The 18,523-nt window shown below is 40.5% G+C and overlaps 1 protein-coding gene and 1 pseudogene across 2 annotated transcripts in view; one reads left to right on the top strand and one right to left on the bottom strand.

Annotated features, from left to right (window-relative positions):
• The window catches only part of LOC125390187 (interferon-inducible GTPase 1-like), a 153,734-nt pseudogene that overhangs the window by 64,186 nt on the left and 71,025 nt on the right, over window positions 1–18,523 (bottom strand). The window lies entirely within an intron of this gene.
• LOC148119984 (interferon-inducible GTPase 1-like) lies at window positions 7,944–18,366 on the top strand. Its single transcript, XM_087896040.1, has 3 exons — window positions 7,944–8,192; window positions 8,575–8,912; window positions 15,553–18,366. The coding sequence occupies exons 2-3, from the start codon at window positions 8,893–8,895 to the stop codon at window positions 16,799–16,801; spliced, it is 1,269 nt and encodes a 422-aa protein (XP_087752166.1). The 5' UTR covers window positions 7,944–8,192; window positions 8,575–8,892; the 3' UTR covers window positions 16,802–18,366.

Below are 18,523 nucleotides of genomic sequence, written 5' to 3' on the forward strand. Positions count from 1 at the left end.
AAGCGCGTCACATCCATGAATATCAGGAAGACCACAAATGACAGACATTACAGAGAAAACTGGGCATGAGAGAGCCAGTATTCAATGCCTAGCTTCATAGGCCAGTAAGATCTGAAATCACAAGAGAGCTAGGAGGGCACCATAAGGTATGTGCTCATTGTACAAGCATGAGGACCTGTGCTGAGATCCCACATAGAACTCCAGGTGTTGTGACACATACCTAATACCCAACACAGGGAGCATGGGGAGAGAAACTGAGTTAGTGAGTTCTAAGTTCAGAGAAAGAGCCTGTCTCAAAAAATAAGATGGAGGAGTAACTGAAGAAGACAGCTACTGTTTTCTCCTTTTTTTCTTATTTTCTATTATTTCTATTTTTTCTTTCTCTATGTGTGTGTAAGTCATATTTACTTGGTTGTATTTTAATTAGTATTAAATCTTTGTCTCATTTGTTATTTTAAAATGTTTGGGTGGGGTTTTTGAGGTGTGTGTGTGTATGTGTGTGTGTGTGTGTGTGTGTACACTTGTCTGTCCTGGAGCAAGACAGATTTTTATTTAGCCTTGTGCATGTCAGTATATCCATGTGGTGTATTCCCTGTATGGGATAGCATAGGACAAAGGCATCAGATCACCTGGTGCTGGACTTACAGGTGGTGTGGGGCACCTGATGAGGGGACTAGGAAGCAAACTCTGCTACTCTCAAAGAGCAAGATAGTCTCATAAATGCTAAGCCCTCTCTCTGTAACATGACGGCCAGTTTGTTGGGGTTTCTGTCCCGCCCGGTACCCCACAGCTGGCAAGTCTCAAAGAAAATCACACAGAGTCTACATTAGGTTATAAACTGATTGGCCCATTAGCTCAGTCTTCCTATTAACTAATTCTTACATCTTACGGTAATCCATAATTCTTGTCTGTGTTAGCTATGTGGCTCAATATCTTTTCCAGATAATTGATAAGACTAGGAAATGTTAATGGATAAGTTAAGGTTAAGAAGTGTTTCATAGATAGATAATGGATAAGTTGTATTAAAGTTAAGAAATGTTTTATAGATAAGTAATAGAGAAGTTGTATTAAGGTTAAGATAAGTGATAAGTTAGATTAAGGTTATGAATTGGTTTTATGTATTAGGTTCAGGAGAATTAATAATTGTGATATTGAATTGCCTGTGTGATTGCCATTATCAATCCCCCATGCCTATTAAGATTGTAAACCCCATTGATGTATTGGATATTGAAGTTGCTAGTAAAGAATCATTATAAAACAATTCTCTTGCTTGGTCTGGTCACTCATTGCTCTCTGGGGAGAAGGGCACAGAGTCCTCATAGATATTACTTGAAAAGAACCTGGAGCTGAAGTCTTCCAGCTCGTAACAATTATGTTGAATAAACAGATACTAACATTGACTTTAAGACTAAAGAAGTTTCATATTATTGCAAACTTTTATTCATTGTGGAGATGAGTTGCAAGTCATGAACAAGACATAAGGAAAGTAATATTAGGCGAATGAGAAATTATTTCAACCAAATGCAGTGCCTGGACATACTGTCACCTTCTGATAACAAAAATGAAACAGTCAAACACTTATGTGATTATTAGAGATTTGACACTGTTCAATCACTGATGCCAATTATTCCTCATTTTTACTTATTTTTCAGTTTTTGATACTAGGTGTAAGATGATTAAGTTTCTATTCATTTGAAGGCACACACTGAAGGAAGTGTACACAAATGGAGAAGATATCTTGAATTTTATACAGAATTCTCCAGTCATAGTATATAAAAGATAGTTGTTTGTGTTTTAATAATTACTAAGGCTGACTAAAAGACTCATGCAGATTTTTGCATTATTTTCCCTTACTCTACTCAAGCTTTCATTTTTCCATAGCTAAGGGTTTTCTTGAGAGCAGGTAGACATCTGTCCTAGTTTGCTTCTATTGCTATGATAAGCACCTTGGCCAAATGCATTTGGGAGAAAAGAGTTTTAGGGGCTTACACACTCTGATCAAAGTCTATCATGGAGGAAGTTAGGGGAAATCTCAAACAGGAACAGAGGAAGGAACAATGGGAGAGTACTACTTACTGGCTTACTCCCTAAAGTTGGATCATTTGCTTTATTATACAACTCAGGACCACCTGAGTGATAATACCACCCACAGTGGGCTGAGACTTCCCACATCAATCCTCAATCAAGAAATGACCAATAGGCATGCCCCTGGTCAATCTGATGGAGGCAATTTCTCAACTGAGATTTCCACTACCAAGGAGAATCTAGTTTATATCTTGTTGACAAAAAGTAACCACCACAGCACATATGGAAACTAATCAACATCAGAACACAACTGAGGCTGCAGCATAGAGAACACAGTGCTAATTGAAAAGGCATCTTACACTGATGACTTTAGTCCAGTTGGAATAGATTTTTGTGCAAAGTAAGAGACAAGAATCTAATTTTGTTGTCCTACATGTAGCTCTCCATTTTTTTGCAATGTTTGTTGAAGATTTTTTTTCCTCCAGTATTTTCTTTTATGTCTGTCAAGTGGGGAGCATAGGCCCCAGTCCCTTGCATCTATCCCAGCCCCCAGGCCTGGTCTGGACTCCAAATCCCAGCATGCCGAGTCCTGACCTCACCCCCAGGGACTCAGGGTATTTAAATGATCTCCCAAAAGAGGAACACGTGGTCACTTTTCCTTCCTCCTGGTAGTTGCATTTGCACAGCTTCCTGGTTCCCCCTCGGGACTACCCAAGAACGCAGAACTCCCATTAAACCTGGATATTTCTTAACTGTCTTGTTTTGAGTTGGCTTGACTGGGAATTTTGTGTCAACGGGGAGCTCTTGTTAGGAAATATTCCTAAAAAAGTCTTTGTGAAAATCAGATGGTGTTAATTGTATGGCCTTGTAGCTGGGCCCTCTGCTCTATAGCAAAGACATATGAGTCTGTTTTTGTGTCAATACAATGCTGTTTTTATTATTATGGTTCACTTCCTCCTCTTCATGTTGCATGTGTTCTACCAACCCCCTTGGAATTAGTCAGGGTTCTTTGAAGGATGTAATTCAGTGCAGTGAATATATATTATGTACATACTATACAACAATATATTAGACAGCTTACATTGAAATGGAGTCAACAGCTGAATCACAGCTAAGAGACTGAGAACTTACTAATTGCTCCATACTTGAGGGGAGCAAGCCTCAGCAGTCAGGGGAGCCCCACAATGACTCTCTCTCACTAGGCAGACCAACAATCATATGATTGCTCAGACACAAGGCAGAGTACCCCCACAGTCCCAATCTGGCACAGAAAACCTGAAACCTTCCTGGAGAGTTCGGAGTCCGGAGGAATTCCTGGAAATTCTTGTTCTGATAACAGTGAAGAAACCAGCAGCAGAGACAGATAGAGGGAAGGCCAAACCAGCACAAGGCAAGTGATTGTCCCTGCCTTATCCTTGGCCTCTGGATGGATCTTCTACCATCAACCAAGAAAATCAGGACACTTTTTCAACTGAGACTTCCTATCAAGTGATTCTAATTTTGACCAGTTGACATTAAGATCACAATGTCCTCCATTGTGGTGCCTGCACCACCTGGAACCATGATTGGGCAAGGGTCTGGGGATTAAAAAAACAAAGAGACATGAGTCATTCTTGAAACAAGAATGCCACTTTTATTGTGTTCCAGGGCAGCTTATATAGGGCCCTCCTTGACTAATGGCCATGCCCTAGCTCTCGGGATTTTTCAGCTGCAAGCCCACCAGAAACCACTCCCCTGCCATCAGGAACTCATGAGGGTATCATACCCAGAACAGCTGCAAGCACAGGAAAGCAAGCTGTTCACTCCAGCAGGCAAGGGGTCATAGAAAACTCAGGATTTGAGTGTCCACAGTCCCCAACACTCCATTAAGGTGCTTCTTCACTTCTTGTGGCACTCCTAACAGTGGGAGTCAAGGTGTCTCTGACTCTTTGGCCTGCACTTGGGGCCCTTTTACTCCTGATGGTCTGCTTCATTGAGCATTGAGGGGTTGTCCCTAGTCTTATTGTAATTTGCTATTCACGTTCAGTTTAATATTCCTAACAGGCCTGCTTATTTTTTTTGGCATTTGGAGAAGGGAAAGGAAAAGTGAAGATCAACAGTTAGCCTGCCTGCTTTTTTAGCCAGAGTCTTGTTTGTTTTTTCCCTACACACATTCAAAAAGTCATTTAGTTTATTTAATATATATTTAGCAATATGTATTTTTTAATTAAGAATTTTTTAATAAGTCTTTTCTTATTTTACACACCAAACTCCCCTCCTCCTGCCTCACCCTTCCTCCCTACCCCTGCATCCACTTCTCAGAAAGGGTAAGGTTTCCCATGGGGAGTCAACAAAATCTGATACTTCACTTTGAGGGAAACCAAGTCCTCTCTCCTATATCTAGGCTGAGCAAGGTTTCCCTCCAAAGAGAATCTGCTCCAAGACACAAGTTCAAGCACTAGGTATAAATCCTGGTCCCACTGCCAGTGGCCCTACAGACTGTCCAAGCCTCACATTGTACCCCATATTCTGTTGCCTAGTTTGGTCCTATGCAGGTTCCCCCACTATCACTCCAGAGCCAGTGAGCTCTCACTAGCTCAGGTCAGCTGTTTCTTGGGTATTACCATCATGGTCTTGACCCCTTTGCTCATATTATCACTCCTCTCTCTCTTGGACTGTTCTCCAGAAGCTCAGCCTAGTACTTTGCTGTAGAACTCTGTATCTGCTTCCAGCAGTTTCTGGATGAAGGTGATAGATGAGATTTTGATGAAATCTCATACTAGTTTTAATTTGATGTTTCCTGATGACTAGGATGTTGAACACTCTCTTTATTATTTCTTACTCATTTGTGTTTCTCCTTTTGAGAATGCTTTGGTCAGTCCCATATTCAATTTTAAGCATATTGATTGCTTTCTAACTGTTTTTTTTGTATGCTGTTGCGTGCTCTTTACAGCAATCCTCTAGTTTAATGCTTTAGAAGATTTTCTCCCTATCATGAAGGCTACTACACCAGAATAAAAGTCTCTTTCACTGTTTGTAAGCTTTTTAACTTCATGAAATTGCACTTCTTGATTGCTGATTGCACTTCCTGTGTAGAGAGGTTCCATACAAAAAGAGCTTAACTGAAACTATGTTCTGAAATGCAATAGAAGGTGCAGAATATTGGTGTAACGTTGAAGCTGTAGATTAATTTGAAAACTGAATTTTGGACAAGATGATAGCAATGAAGTTTCATCTTCTTCATGTTAAACGTTTAGCTTTCCCAACATGCTATCTTGGAGATGCTATATATTCTTCAATATTTATCTTTGTCATACATGTAAAAACTCAGGCAATTGTAGGTATGCAGATTTATACCTAGGTCTCTGGTCCTAGTCCACTGATTATTATGTGTTTTGTGATAGGACCCTTCTATTTTTACTAGTATCTTTGATTTTTTATCTTTGACTGTAAGGAAACACCATGACCAAGACAGCATTTGAAAGAAAACATTTAATTGGATGCTTGCTTAGAGACTCAGAGGGTCAGTCCATGCACATCATGACAATGACAGCAAGTCCACAAATGACATGTTGGAACCCAAGATAAGAGTTGGGCATTGCACACTCCTCTCAGCATCCATTCACAGAGAGCTGTTTAAAATGCACATATCGTCAAAAAACTGTAGATTGATTCCAAAAATTATAAAGGAAGTTTTTGAGCCCTGTGTCTATCTGGAAAGGAGAGCACCCAGTCACTGTTGGTGAGAGGGTAAACTGGTACAGACAGCCTCTAAGATAATTTGTAAGGAAGATCCATAGTCAGTGAAAATAGACCTGCCACAGATCCAGCTGTGTCACTCCAGGACAAAGAACTCTACATCCAACTACAGAGCTACTTCCTCATCCATTTTCATTCATGCTCTTTTCACAATATCCAGGAAATGGGAACAGTCTAGACAGCATAAACCGAGAAAAGGATAATGCCAATGTGGCACCACAACAAAATGGGATCTTACTCATCTGTTATGCAAAAAGGGACTACAAAATTCTTAGGAAAATGGATGGAGCTGGAATCATCATTCTGAGTGAGGTAAAACAGGCCCAGAAAGATAAACATCATTTCATTCTTCTTGCTCCTCATTCAAATATGTGTTCCATTGGGAATACCCACAGAGATTTTGTATTACTATGTGACCATGGGGTGAGACAAGCAAGAGAGGAAAGATGAAACACACTGATATAAAGGGCTAAAGAAAACTATGACTCAAGAAATATTAAAATGGGGAGTGTGGGGGTAGATGATAAAGTAGAGGAAGGAAAGTGGGAGGGATAAAGAACACTGAAGGATTTTCCAATAGTCATGGAAATCTGCCACTGCAGACATTTCCTAAAATGAGCTATGCACATATATAGAAGAGTTAAGATGGAGTTGCCCTCTATTAGGACAACAATGCCCTTGCTAGACACCACAGGGTAACAAATAAAAAGCCCTGTGCCAGGATGTAGCTTGATTTTCTTTAAGGTGTTTTCCAGTGAGTTCCCTCAGCATTACAAGTCATTGTAGGTGCTCTTGTCTACCTCCCAGAACTTGGTGGTAAGACCCTATTAGTGACATCATGTACTTGAGTTAGAGAACATGGAGAGGTCAAGCTGATGCTGACTAGCAGTTTCATCCCTATTGGCTAGTTTTCATGGTGCTGGAAGGTTCTAGCCACAATACCAAGGGGAAAAAGGAATCATTAATTAAATCCAGCAGTGAACTCTGTGGGCTACAATAATAACTGACCAGACAACACATATTCATTTCACTACTATTGTGGTGAAAATATCTTGGTAGTAACTAGCTGCTTCCTGGTTGGATTTAATAGCTTCTCCACAAGAGGAAACATGTATCTGTGCATTAACCTAAGGCTAGAGAGATCATAGACCCTATGTGGGAATTATTATACTGCCAAATGGACATAATATTAAGCCAGCACCTAATGAGTTATCATTATACCCATAAGATATAATATAGGATATGTATGGTATAATGATACAAGACATCTCTCAACCCTCATGATGGAAGCTTTTGTTTGCAGCAGATGATCATCAATCCAGAAATCCAGAACTAGCCAAGATGCAGACTAGGACACAAAAGACTATCTGATCCTATCTAGAATATATTAATTCTTCCTCAAAAGGCACAGGAATGGTTGTGGGAGAGAAGATGACAAGACTGAAAGAGCCAGAGTTGGTGGATGGTGACAAGGAAGCAGTGTCTTCTGCACACAGTTGGGCAGCTCCACATATGAACTCATCATGGCTGTGACAGCAGGTGTAAGACCTGTCAATCCCATGCTGGACTGAATAGCAGCATGGACAGGGGAATTGATAATGACAAGAATTATGGACTATGAATTTACAACCATGAGAAATTAGAGGGGGGTAAAATGAGTATTTTCTTGAATGAGACAAAAATTGGCATCTGCACAGGACTCAGCACAATGTTTTGTGTGAATAGCTCAGGTTGCATTTGTGAAGTCAGGGATCAGAAAAATTATCTTTCAAGGATTATGTTCCTGCCTATCTAGTAATCTGCTTGTCCAAGTTGCCCCTGTTTCCAAAGGACACATCCCACTCTGTTATTATTTTATGACTGTCCATCATTTGCTGTCAAGTAATGAAGAGCTAATAGAATGAAAAACAGCCAATAGTTTCATTTTCTCTTTCTTCTTCTTGGAAGTACAGGAGTTTCTGAAAAACAGTAAGAACCTTACACTTCACATTTGTGAAGTCAGGGATCATAAAAATAACCTTTCAAGGGTTGTTTTCCTATCTAGTCAGTTGCTAGTCCATGGTTGCCCCTGATTTCAAAGGCCACATTTCACTCCTTTATTATTTTATGACTGTCCATCATTTGCTGCCAAGAAATGAAGAGATAATAGAATTAAAAAAAACAGCCAAACTTTCTCTTTCTTCTTCTTGGAAATGCAGGAGGTTCCAAAAAACAACAAGATCCATATGCTTAGATGATTGGTCAAAACCCACTGAGAGGGAAGGGGCAGAAGTCAGAAGAGTGTATAATTCCTGCCCTGCTGCCTTGAACCTGCTGCTTTTTCACAGAGGAAGCATAGAAGGGATACAACAGAAAAGATTGTAGCACAGCGGAGCGCGGTTCCTGCAGCTGAACTCAGTGAGCAAATCCACTGGTCACAGGATAATCTGGTAAGTGGACAGCAGTATTCAGATCTATGTTTGAATCCTCACCATCTCTAGAGAGATGACAGGTAGCAGGACATTTAGAAACATGCCCTAAAAGTGGGGTGGGGCACAGTTTGGAAGCTAAAGAACTTTGTGGGAGTCAGGCAGAACGGGTTTGTAGATGGTCTTAGCCAATCATTCAAGTTGAAGTAGAACTGAAGGAAATGATCTCAATATTGGTTTTGGTAAAAACTCATTAAGTTGTTTTGCTTGGTCTCTTATTTCTCTCACTAAAATGGTTGTAAATAAGTAATAGAATATCTCTGCCATCTATATTAGGTTTATTGTATCTCATTTCAAATTGCTTCCTAGTTCATTGTCAATTACTTAATTCCCTACATCCCAGTGCCTCCAACCTGTGGAGAAGAGGTCTCTCGGCACACTGCTTCTGCTGTAGCTGGCTGTGGAAATCTGAGCCTGAAGAATCTTCTTCACTGTGGTTTTCTTTACTGAAAAGCAAGAGTGCTAAGATCTTCTCTCCATCTGTGAGGGACATGAGCTCTGTCAGGGTGCACTGACAACTGTCATTCAGGCAGGCGTCCTTTTCTAATGCCTGCTGTGTCACAGCCTTCTCGTCCCCTGTGTGCATATTGAGTGGAAAGACCTTGCAGACAACTGTCACACTGGAGTCTGCGTCACAGATCCAGGAGCCAGAGCTGAAAGAATGAGAGGGGAAAACTGGAGGTGAGAACAGCTTGTGTGCTTCAGGGACATTCTGTCTGTGCCCTGTGGGTGGCTGTTCCCATCACCCTTTGTCAACAATAAATCAGGCTATGGTGTTTATTTAATCAGGCTTAGCTTCCATTTTAGGACAATCTCTTTACCAACCTCTTCCTGTCCTACAGTCAGACTGACCAAAGTTCTCAGCTCTGGTTTCCTGCACAGCTGTCTCCATTTGTCTTGCAGATTGGATAGGGGCTGCCTGTACAGTGAGTCTGTATGTGCTTATAGACAGTATGATTCTAAGGAAATCTCTGTTTTGTATTAGATCGTTTTTATGCTCTTCCAAGACTGTTGGCACCCACTGTCTACGAATATACTAAGACTTCAAGGTTTCCACTAAGCAGTTAAAACTGCAGAACAGGAGCAAGTGTTCACAGTAAAGTCCAAGTATTTTCCTCATAATCCCTATTCATTGCCTGATGATATATCTGCATGTTCATGGTTAAGAAGTGTGCAAGACAATAGCCCTTTCTGAAAGTTGTTTTGATTTGAATTTCCCTGATTGCTAAGGAGGTTGAACATGGCCTTAAGTGTCTTTTGACCATTTGAACTTTGTCTGATGAGAATTCTCTTTTCAGTTCAGTACCCCATTTTTAAATTGGGTTAATTACAATTTTAATGTCCAGTTTCTTGAGTTCTTTAAATATTTTGGAGATCAGACCTTTGTCTGATGCGGGGTTGGTGAAGATCTTCTCCCTTTCAGTAGGATACCTTTTTGTCTTAATGACAGTGTCCTTTACTTTACAGAAGCTTCTCAGTTTCAGGAGGTCCCATTTATTCACTGTTGCTCTTGTTGTCTGTGCTACTGAGGTTATATGTAGAAAGTGGTCTCCTGTGCCCATGTGTTACAGTCTACTTCCCACTTTCTCTTCTATCAGGTTCAGTGTGGTTGGATTTATATTGAGGTCTTTAATCCATTTGGACTTGAGTTTTCTGCATGGTGATAGATATGGATCTATTTTCATTCTTCTACAGGTTGATATCCAGTTATGCCAGCACCATTTGTTGAAGATGCTTTCTTTCTTCCATTGTATAATTTTAGCTCCTTTGTCGAAAATCAGGTATTCATAGGTTTGTGGGTTAATATCTGGGTCTTTGATTCAATTCCATTGGTCAGTGTCTCTACTTTTATGTCAGTAGCAAGTTGTTTTCATAACTGTAGCTCTGTAATACAGTTTGGTGTCAGGGATGGTAATGCCTCTGGGAGTTCCTTTATTGTATAGGATTGTTTTGGGTATCCTGGGTTTTTGTTTTTCCATATAAAGTTGATTATTGTTCTCTCAAGGTCTGTGAAGAATTTTGTTGGGATTTTGATAGGAATTGCGTTGAATTTATAGATTGCCTCTGGTAGAACTGCCATTTTACTATTTTGATCCTACCCATCCAAGAGCATGGGAGATCCTTCCATTTTCTGGTGTCCTCTTCAGTTTCTTTCTTCAAAGCCTTAAAGTTCTTGTCAAATAGATCTTTCACTTCCTTGGTTAGTGTAACCCCAAGATACTTTATGCTATTTGTGGCTATCGTGAAAGGTGACATTTCTCTGTTTTCCCTCTCTGCTTCTCTATCCTTTGTGTATAGGAGGGCTACTGATATTTTGAGTTGTATCCTGCCACATCACTGAAGGTATTTATCAGCTGTAGACAAAAAGCAAGACAAAAGCACTTTCTACTGCATGAAGTTATTATATTGTGGGAGGGTAACAGCAAATAAATGACAAATACACACTATGCAGTAGCAAGTGCTGTGGAGAAACTGAAACATAATGAAAGGATAGCAAATGATAAGAGGAAGGCATATTTTCCAATGTAAATATAAATCCTGAATCCTGCCTATCTGAAGCATAACCTAGAGTAAGGTGATTAACAGCCGTGTAGTTACTGGGAGAGAACAAAAAGACATAGAAACAGTCACAAAGTACAAAGTGATGAGACGAGAAGACAGCCCAAGATACAGGGGGCTGGAGTCCAGATATCAGAGGCTCCAGAAATGCAATAAGTATTCAAAGGTATGTTGTATGGAGCATGTGCACTGTATAACCAATGAATGCTCCCTGACTGAAACAGAGATCTTTGTGTGCCTGTCAGAATTGACTTGACATGGTATGACTTCAGTGTCACTAGGATAACTCTGGCTGTTTGATCATCCTTGTTATTGCAAAATCAATCACAGGAAATATAGAAATACTGATGACATAATCAAAGCTGGAATTGAGGAGGTCTTGCAGAACATAAAGGAGGAGGGATGATCAATTGTAAGTGGATTAGGAAATAGAGCCTAAGTCTGTGAACTAATTTGATGTGGGTGAGACAGAAAGAGGAGACTCCAGGGTGACAATGGGGATCTGCTGTTTTCATAACTGACTGTGAGGTCCGTTGTGCTGTCATGCAAGGACTTGTAGGCAAGTTTGTGGAAAATAAGGGGTTGACATATTGTAATTGATTATTAAAAATTGTTGCAGGATCCCCAGCAGGCAGGGGGCAGCAGGTCCCAAAAGTAGCTAGTCCCAAGCAGGGCTGGGGTGCGAGGCCGCGTGACAGGACTCCAAAGGTGGCTGGTCCCTGGTGGCGTCCTAGGCCGGCAAGCCATGTGGTGGGGGCAGTTGGGCGAAAGACAGCTAGACACACCATGCAGAGTAAAGTTGGACATTTATTAGGTGGGCTATGGAGGGGATGGGAAAAGGGGAGAAGAGGAGAGAAAGAGAGAGAAAGAGAGAAAGAAAGAGAGGAGAGAGGAGAGAGAGGAGAGGGAGAGAGAGACAGAGAAGGGGGGAAGGGGAGAAGTGGGGAAGAGCAGAAGCCGCCTCCTCAGCGGAAGATGGAGAAGAGAGAGACTAAGGCTGCAAGCAGGAAGAGAGTGGGCATGGATTGTCTCTGAAAGGAACAGAACAGATAATTACATTCCCATCTCTTTTTTAGAATAAAATAAAGGAGGTTAGGCACCACAGGTTAAAGGAATTGGGTTGACGGATTCTCAAGGCTACTTCCTGCTTATTTGTGAATGTCTTCTTTTGGGGGGAACCTGAGAAGGCTGGGTGCTGGTCACATCCTGGTATGATTGGTCTCTTTGCTCCTGTCTGGTGTTTGTGGTCTGGAAATGTCTGGTATTTCTTACACCTGTTTAAGGTATTGGCAGAACAGAGGACAATGTTAAGTTAAGGGGAAAAAATTTAGGACCAGGGAATTGAGGGGGGTATATCTGACCTGTTTAAAGTGGATCCTTCAATTCGGTTCCCTGGAACTCACAAGAATCTTTGGGTTTGTGAAAACAGAAGTTTTAGACATAAACGTTGAATAAACAGTAGCATATTTATGTCAGAAAGACTGTGACAGATTATTTTTTTTGCACATTGAAAAGTATTTTTAAGACTATGGAAGGCAGCACGAGAAAGAAGTTTGATAACTTCTATTTGCCCTCACACCTTTATAACTTGCAGGTCTTGTATTTGTATTTTGTTGAAATTTGTTTGGTGAGGTTGTCCTTTTAAACTGACAAAGCCTCTCAGCTGTAAAAACTGCATCAGAGATACTTGAGTTACTGATTAAAAAAAGACAGAGAACTCACTTGGTTGACACTCAGAGCTGCTCCTCAGGCTCCTCCATGGTCACTGAAGGTCGCATTTGCCTTTTGCTGTTTAGTGCAGGGCCTGCCAGGCTCCAGAAGATCTTGTGGGCTGAGAAATCTGTAGGAAGACAAGCCTACCTTGACCTGAGCAGCTAGGCTGTCAATTTCAGTGATTCTGTCCACGTCAGGTGATCTTCAGTTTAGATGAAAGACAGTTTTTCCCAGTGGTCAGCACTTGGCAATTGAAGCGAATTGCAGATGGATGTTGTTCTGTGCATTTGTCTTCTGTCTTCTTTGGAGGAAGTAGAGTGCTGCTGCTAGGAGCCAACGTCTCTCTTTTTGTTATGAGAAGTTTTTGATGATTAAATATCTAAATGCCATATTCCCCAAATGTCTGAGCAGTTGAGGACTGTTTATCAGGTAAAACTATAGTATAGAATCTGCCTGGAAAGCTGTGTCTGAGCCTGACTGCACTGGCTCTCAACTTAACAGGTTAAGATTTACACTTGTAAAAAAGACAGAAAGAAGAAAAAACTGCTTGCAATAGAAGATTAATGACAGAACTGACAATAGTAGAGAACAGCTTAATATATTTTACATGAGGGTTGGATTAAATATAAACTATTTTTGCAAAAAATGTAAAAGTATATATCAGTTTAAAACATGATACTTAAAAAAAAATAAAACATGATACTTATTGTTTTTGTAGTCTGAAATGAGATGTAATGGATAATTATAACAAATGTAAAAAAAAAATACCTGGGAGATCCGACCCCCAGAGAGGAACTGGAGTGGGAGAGTCTATCGAGTCTCAGCACCAATGTAATGGATTTTTAAAGATTGTTATGGATCCCTGAGTAGCTTGCTTGTTGGATCTGTCTCTTGCCCACCCGCCACCAGCATGGCTCCCCACTTCTCCCTTTCCCCCTTCTTTGTCTCTCTCCCTCCCCTCTTCTCCCCTTTTCCCTTCCCCTCCATAGCCCACCTAATATATGTCCAACTTCACTCTGCATGGTGTGCCTGTCTGTCTCTTGCCCGCCCATGGCCCACAGGGCTAGCCACTGGGGACCAGTCACCTATGGAGACCTGCCGCATGGTCTCACGCCCTGGCCCTGCCTGGGACTGGCTGCCCTCGGGACCCACTACCCCTGCCTGCCGGGGATCCCACAGTAAGCTTCTTGGGGATCTGCAGGAATCTTTAAAAATCTATTATACATATGAGATCTGAGCCAGTTAAATAACCAACAATTAAACTCGAGTCAATAGACCTGACAGTAATTGTATTTACCTGCCAAGCCTTCTTAATATACTTGATACATTTTTTTGAGACAAAGTCTCAAGTAGCCCAGATTAGCCCCTAACTTACTACCAAACATGACCCTCTTAACCTTCTCCCTGAGTTCCAGAATCACAAAGATCCACAAACACCTGCTTTTGATGAGGTGCTGGGGGATAAACCCAAGGCCTTATTCATACTGGAAAAGCTCTCTACCAATTGACCTACATCTCCAGTGCACTGTTAGATTGCTTTCATAAACTAAAAGATTCAGAAGAAAATAGTGAATCTAAATAATGACTTGAGGACACGGAAATATTGTTTTGGATTATATAATTATAACACAGAGTTTAAGGGTAAAGAAGATTTATATTATTGTAAGTTTATATTCTTCATGGAGATGAGTTCCTTGTCAAGAAAAAGACACAAGGAAAGTAAATCTAGATAAAATAAGAATTATTTCAGCAAAACACAGTAGCTGAACTTACTGAAATGTTTTGAAAACAAAGTAACACAGACAAAAACAGATCTATGTGATCAGCAGAGAGATTTGGCATTGATTAAACACTGATATAAATTGCCAATTGTTATTATTTATTTTTCAGTGTTTAAAACTAGATGTATGTTGAATTTCTATTTATTTGAAAGCACACACTGAGGGAAGTGTGCACAGATGGACAAGATGTGACATCTCAAATTTCACATAAAGTGTTCCAGTTCTAGTTAGATGCAACACAGTTACTCATGATTTTATACTTGATAACTTGATGATGCTGGCGAAAAGTCACCTGCAGATTTTATATTATTTTTCTTTATTTAAGAAATATTTTTTTTCTATTATGAAAGGTTTAATTGAGAGTTAGTACAAATTTGATCGAGTTTCCTTTCTATTTATGATATAAACACTGTGACCAAAAGAATTTCTAAAAGAAAATGGTTTTTTTGGACTTGTGCACTCTGCCCACAGTTCATCACTTGGGGAAGTCTGGGCAGAAGCTCGGCAGGAGCAGAGGCAGGATCAATAGGACATGACGTGGCACTTCATTTGTAGTTTAATAAATAAAGCTTACCCGAAGATCAGAGAGTATAACAGCCTCAATGGTCAGCCTTACAGTCCAAGCAGTGGTAACATACACCTTAAATCCCAGAAGTCACACTAGTTGCCATAGAAACCAGGTGGTACATGCCTTTAATCCCAGTGGTACATGCCTTTAATCCCAACCTGAGAGAGGATTATAAAATGGGAGGATATCTCTCAGACATAGCATCATTCTGAGATTCCTGGAGGCAGGATCACCATTTCAAACAGAGGTAGAGGTAAGAGCCAGTGGATGGCTGCGTTGCTCTTCTGGCCTTCATGTTGAAACCCATTTTCTCTCTCTGAGTTTTTTTTAAGCATGCTTCAAGAAGAATATTGTTTATTGTCTTGCTCCCCATAGTTTGATAATGGTTTCTTAATGTACCCAGGACCACCAGCCCATCAGTGGTACAATCAACAGTGGTCTGGAAGCTTCCACATCATCAATACTCAATCAAGAAAATACCACATAAAGGTGCTCCCAGGCCAATCTAATGGAGGTACTTCCTCAAATGAGATTTTCTTCTCCAAAAGGACTACAGCTTATATCCTGTTGGCCGAAACAATCAGCATAATATATATGGGAACTAGTCAACATCAGAACATAAACTGCACATTGAAAACTCAGGGCTAAGCATAAAAGTGTCTTGAATCTCTTGCAACTTACTCTCCCTTCTTTCTTTCAGGGCCTTTTTATCAACACTCATGGGTCAGTATTTCTCTGATACATCTAAGAATGAAGACTGTGGAGAGTTGGAGTCCAGCTTTACTACATATTTTAAGATGACTAACACAGAAAGAAAAATCATTACTCAGGAAATCATCGATTCAATTGAGCTACATCTGACCAAAGGAAACATTCAGGGGGCAAACTCTGTAATCAGGGATACATTAAAAAATATTGATAACATCCCAATAAACGTTGCTATTACTGGGGAGTTTGGAGCAGGGAAGTCCAGCTTGATCAATGCCCTCATGGGGGTGGGACCTGAAGATGAAGGTGCAGCTGAAGTTGGGGTGGTACCAACAACTATGAGGAGCACTCCATACAAACACCCCAAAATTCAAACTTTGACTCTATGGGACCTGCCTGGCATTGGGACTGTGAACTTTCCACCAAAAGATTATCTGGAGAAAGTGAAATTCCAAGAGTATGATTTCTTCATTATTGTTTCTGCTACACGTTTTACAAAACTCGAACTAGACCTTGCCAAAGCAATCAGATTCATGAAAAAGAATTACTACCTTGTGAGAACCAAGGTGGACCGGGATTTAGACAATGAGAAGAAATGCAATCCACGCACCTTTGACAGAGAAAAGACCCTGCAGCAGATAAGAAGCATGTATGTGAATACCTTCAGTCAGAAAAACATGGATGCTCCGCAGATTTTCATGGTTTCTAACATGTATTTATCTGACTATGATTTTCCTGTCCTGATGGACACCCTGGTAAAGGATCTTCCTGCTCAAAAGCGCCACAATTTTACGCTTTCCTTGCCCAATATCACAGAACCAGCCATTGACAGAAAGCACAAGTCTATGCAGCAGACTGTCTGGTCGGAAGCCTTCAAGGCTGGACTCTTAGCTACTGTTCCTGTAGTGGGCATCCTCAGGGATGATGTGGAGAAGCTGAAGGAGAAGTTAAACCACTATCGAGTCCTCTTTGGAGTGGATGATGAATCCCTGGAAGTCATGGCTAAGGATTCTCAAGTGCCTGTTGAACAATTGAAAAAACTCATTAAATCCCCTTATTTGTTGGAAACTGAGGGAGAAACAACATTAGGAGAATTGTTTTTAAAATATTTGGAGAAATTTGCATCAGCTACTGGTGGGCCCTTGGCTACAGGTCTCTACTTTAGGAAAACCTTTTACTTGCAATTTCTGTTCCTTGATACAGTGACTGAAGATGCCAAAGTTCTCCTTAGACAAATTTAAGAAAGTAGTTTAAACTCACCTTATCCACAACTACTGACCATGACAAGATCAAATGATTACTATCAAGAAGTCATTAGATGAATTCCCCCTTCTGACATATTTTCTTTACTCTAGCCAAACCACTATTATCATGGAGACACATAAGATACGGACCATGCTTCTTACTATGTCACAGTCTGACAACTCCAGTCCCTCTTCACCTCTCTACACTCCTTTCTGTCTTTAACTCCACCTGTTGAGGAAAATTGTTTTATTTGGACAAAGATTTGTTACATTTGTTTATGTTGCAGAATATGACCTTAACTGTGTAAAAATCATGGTACATTTGGCATTCCAATGTGTGGCCTGTATTTTCATGTAGGGCCTAAAAAAGCTAAGAAAAAAGAAATAAGAAAAAGAAAGAAGCCACATTAAAAAAAAAACAGCTAAAGCAAGGCCCAGGATTCAATGCTAATAACTCTCTGTGTCATAATTTGGGAGCTGATTGCTGGCCTAAAACAAACCCGGATACATTCACCTGCACAATTGAATACACACGCACAAACATGCACACATTCATGAATGGACACATACAACACCCAAAATGCTCAAGCACACACAAAAGATATGAATAAGTGCTTTGTAGCTAATTCCTCCTAATCATCTAATCAAACATTCTAATGGAATCTCAGGAAGCTGGAGGCACTTGCCATGTATGTATGAGGACCAGAGCTCAATTGCCAGAACTGATAGAGAAGTTCAGTGAATGTGGCAGCCGCCTTGTACTTCCACGCTCAGAAGGCAGAAACACTGCAACCATGGAGCAGGTTGGCTTGCTAGGCTGTGTAGATCTACAAGCTCGGGATTCAATGGAGAGAAACTACGTTGATGAAAAGGGTAGAAAGTAATGGAGCAGGAGACCCAACATAAGCCTGAAATGTCCAAATACATGTGAACATGTACACCCCTCATGGGGACCCATTTTAAATACAAAATAAAATAAGATTCAAGAAGGAAATAAAATCTCAAGTCTTAAACTATGGAAACATAAAAGTTTCATGAAGCTCTCCTCAAGGTTAACAAGTAATGGGTACATTGTCTTAGTTTGTACCTCTGTTGATGGGATGAAACACTAGCTGTTGGTACGCAGTCAATGAAGGGAGCTGTGTGAGGAGATTCCTGAGAGCTTGTGAGAAAACTCCAGTTCAAAGACAGAAAGACAAAACAACCTGCTAGAGCTATCATAAAATTTACATATTTACATACAATTTTTTTGTAACTTCTGTTCTTCCATAGCATGGATTTTTTTCATGGAATGTACTGTCGTGCCCCTCTGAGGTGGAATAAACAGGAGAGGGCTTTACTGTAGATTACTCATCATCTTACCACTAGTATTCAGGATGATGTTTCCAAACAGAAGTTGTCCTCCTGACTCTGTACTGCCTAATCCCAGGTGGCTTTGCCTTTGTGATTGATCATAAATTGAACTTAAGTGATCTTTGCTCACATGATCTTGCTTGATCCTCAAAATGCCCTCAGAATATAAACTGTGTGATTCCCTGAATAAAGTTGGTTATTGCATGAGACTTTAGATCACGTCGTTTTTAGGCCCTACTCTCCCAAGTTCATGCCACCAAATACAGCAGAAACACTAACTAAATCACCCTGAGGGAGGAAAGTATTTAATAGGAAGCCAAGGAACTGTAGTAGAGACTGTGAGGGAACACTGCTTACTGACTTGCT

Source organism: Myodes glareolus, chromosome 13 (genome assembly GCF_982192425.1).
Source record: "Myodes glareolus chromosome 13, mMyoGla1.1, whole genome shotgun sequence".
Classification (NCBI taxonomy): Eukaryota; Metazoa; Chordata; class Mammalia; order Rodentia; family Cricetidae; genus Myodes; species Myodes glareolus.

Bases quoted from the DNA above. Each gene is read 5' to 3' on its own strand.
- LOC148119984 (XM_087896040.1), top strand. From the start codon at position 8,893: ATGAGAGGGGAAAACTGGAG. The intron at 8,913-15,552 runs GTGAGAACAGCT...TCTTTCTTTCAG, and splicing joins ATGAGAGGGGAAAACTGGAG to GGCCTTTTTATCAACACTCA.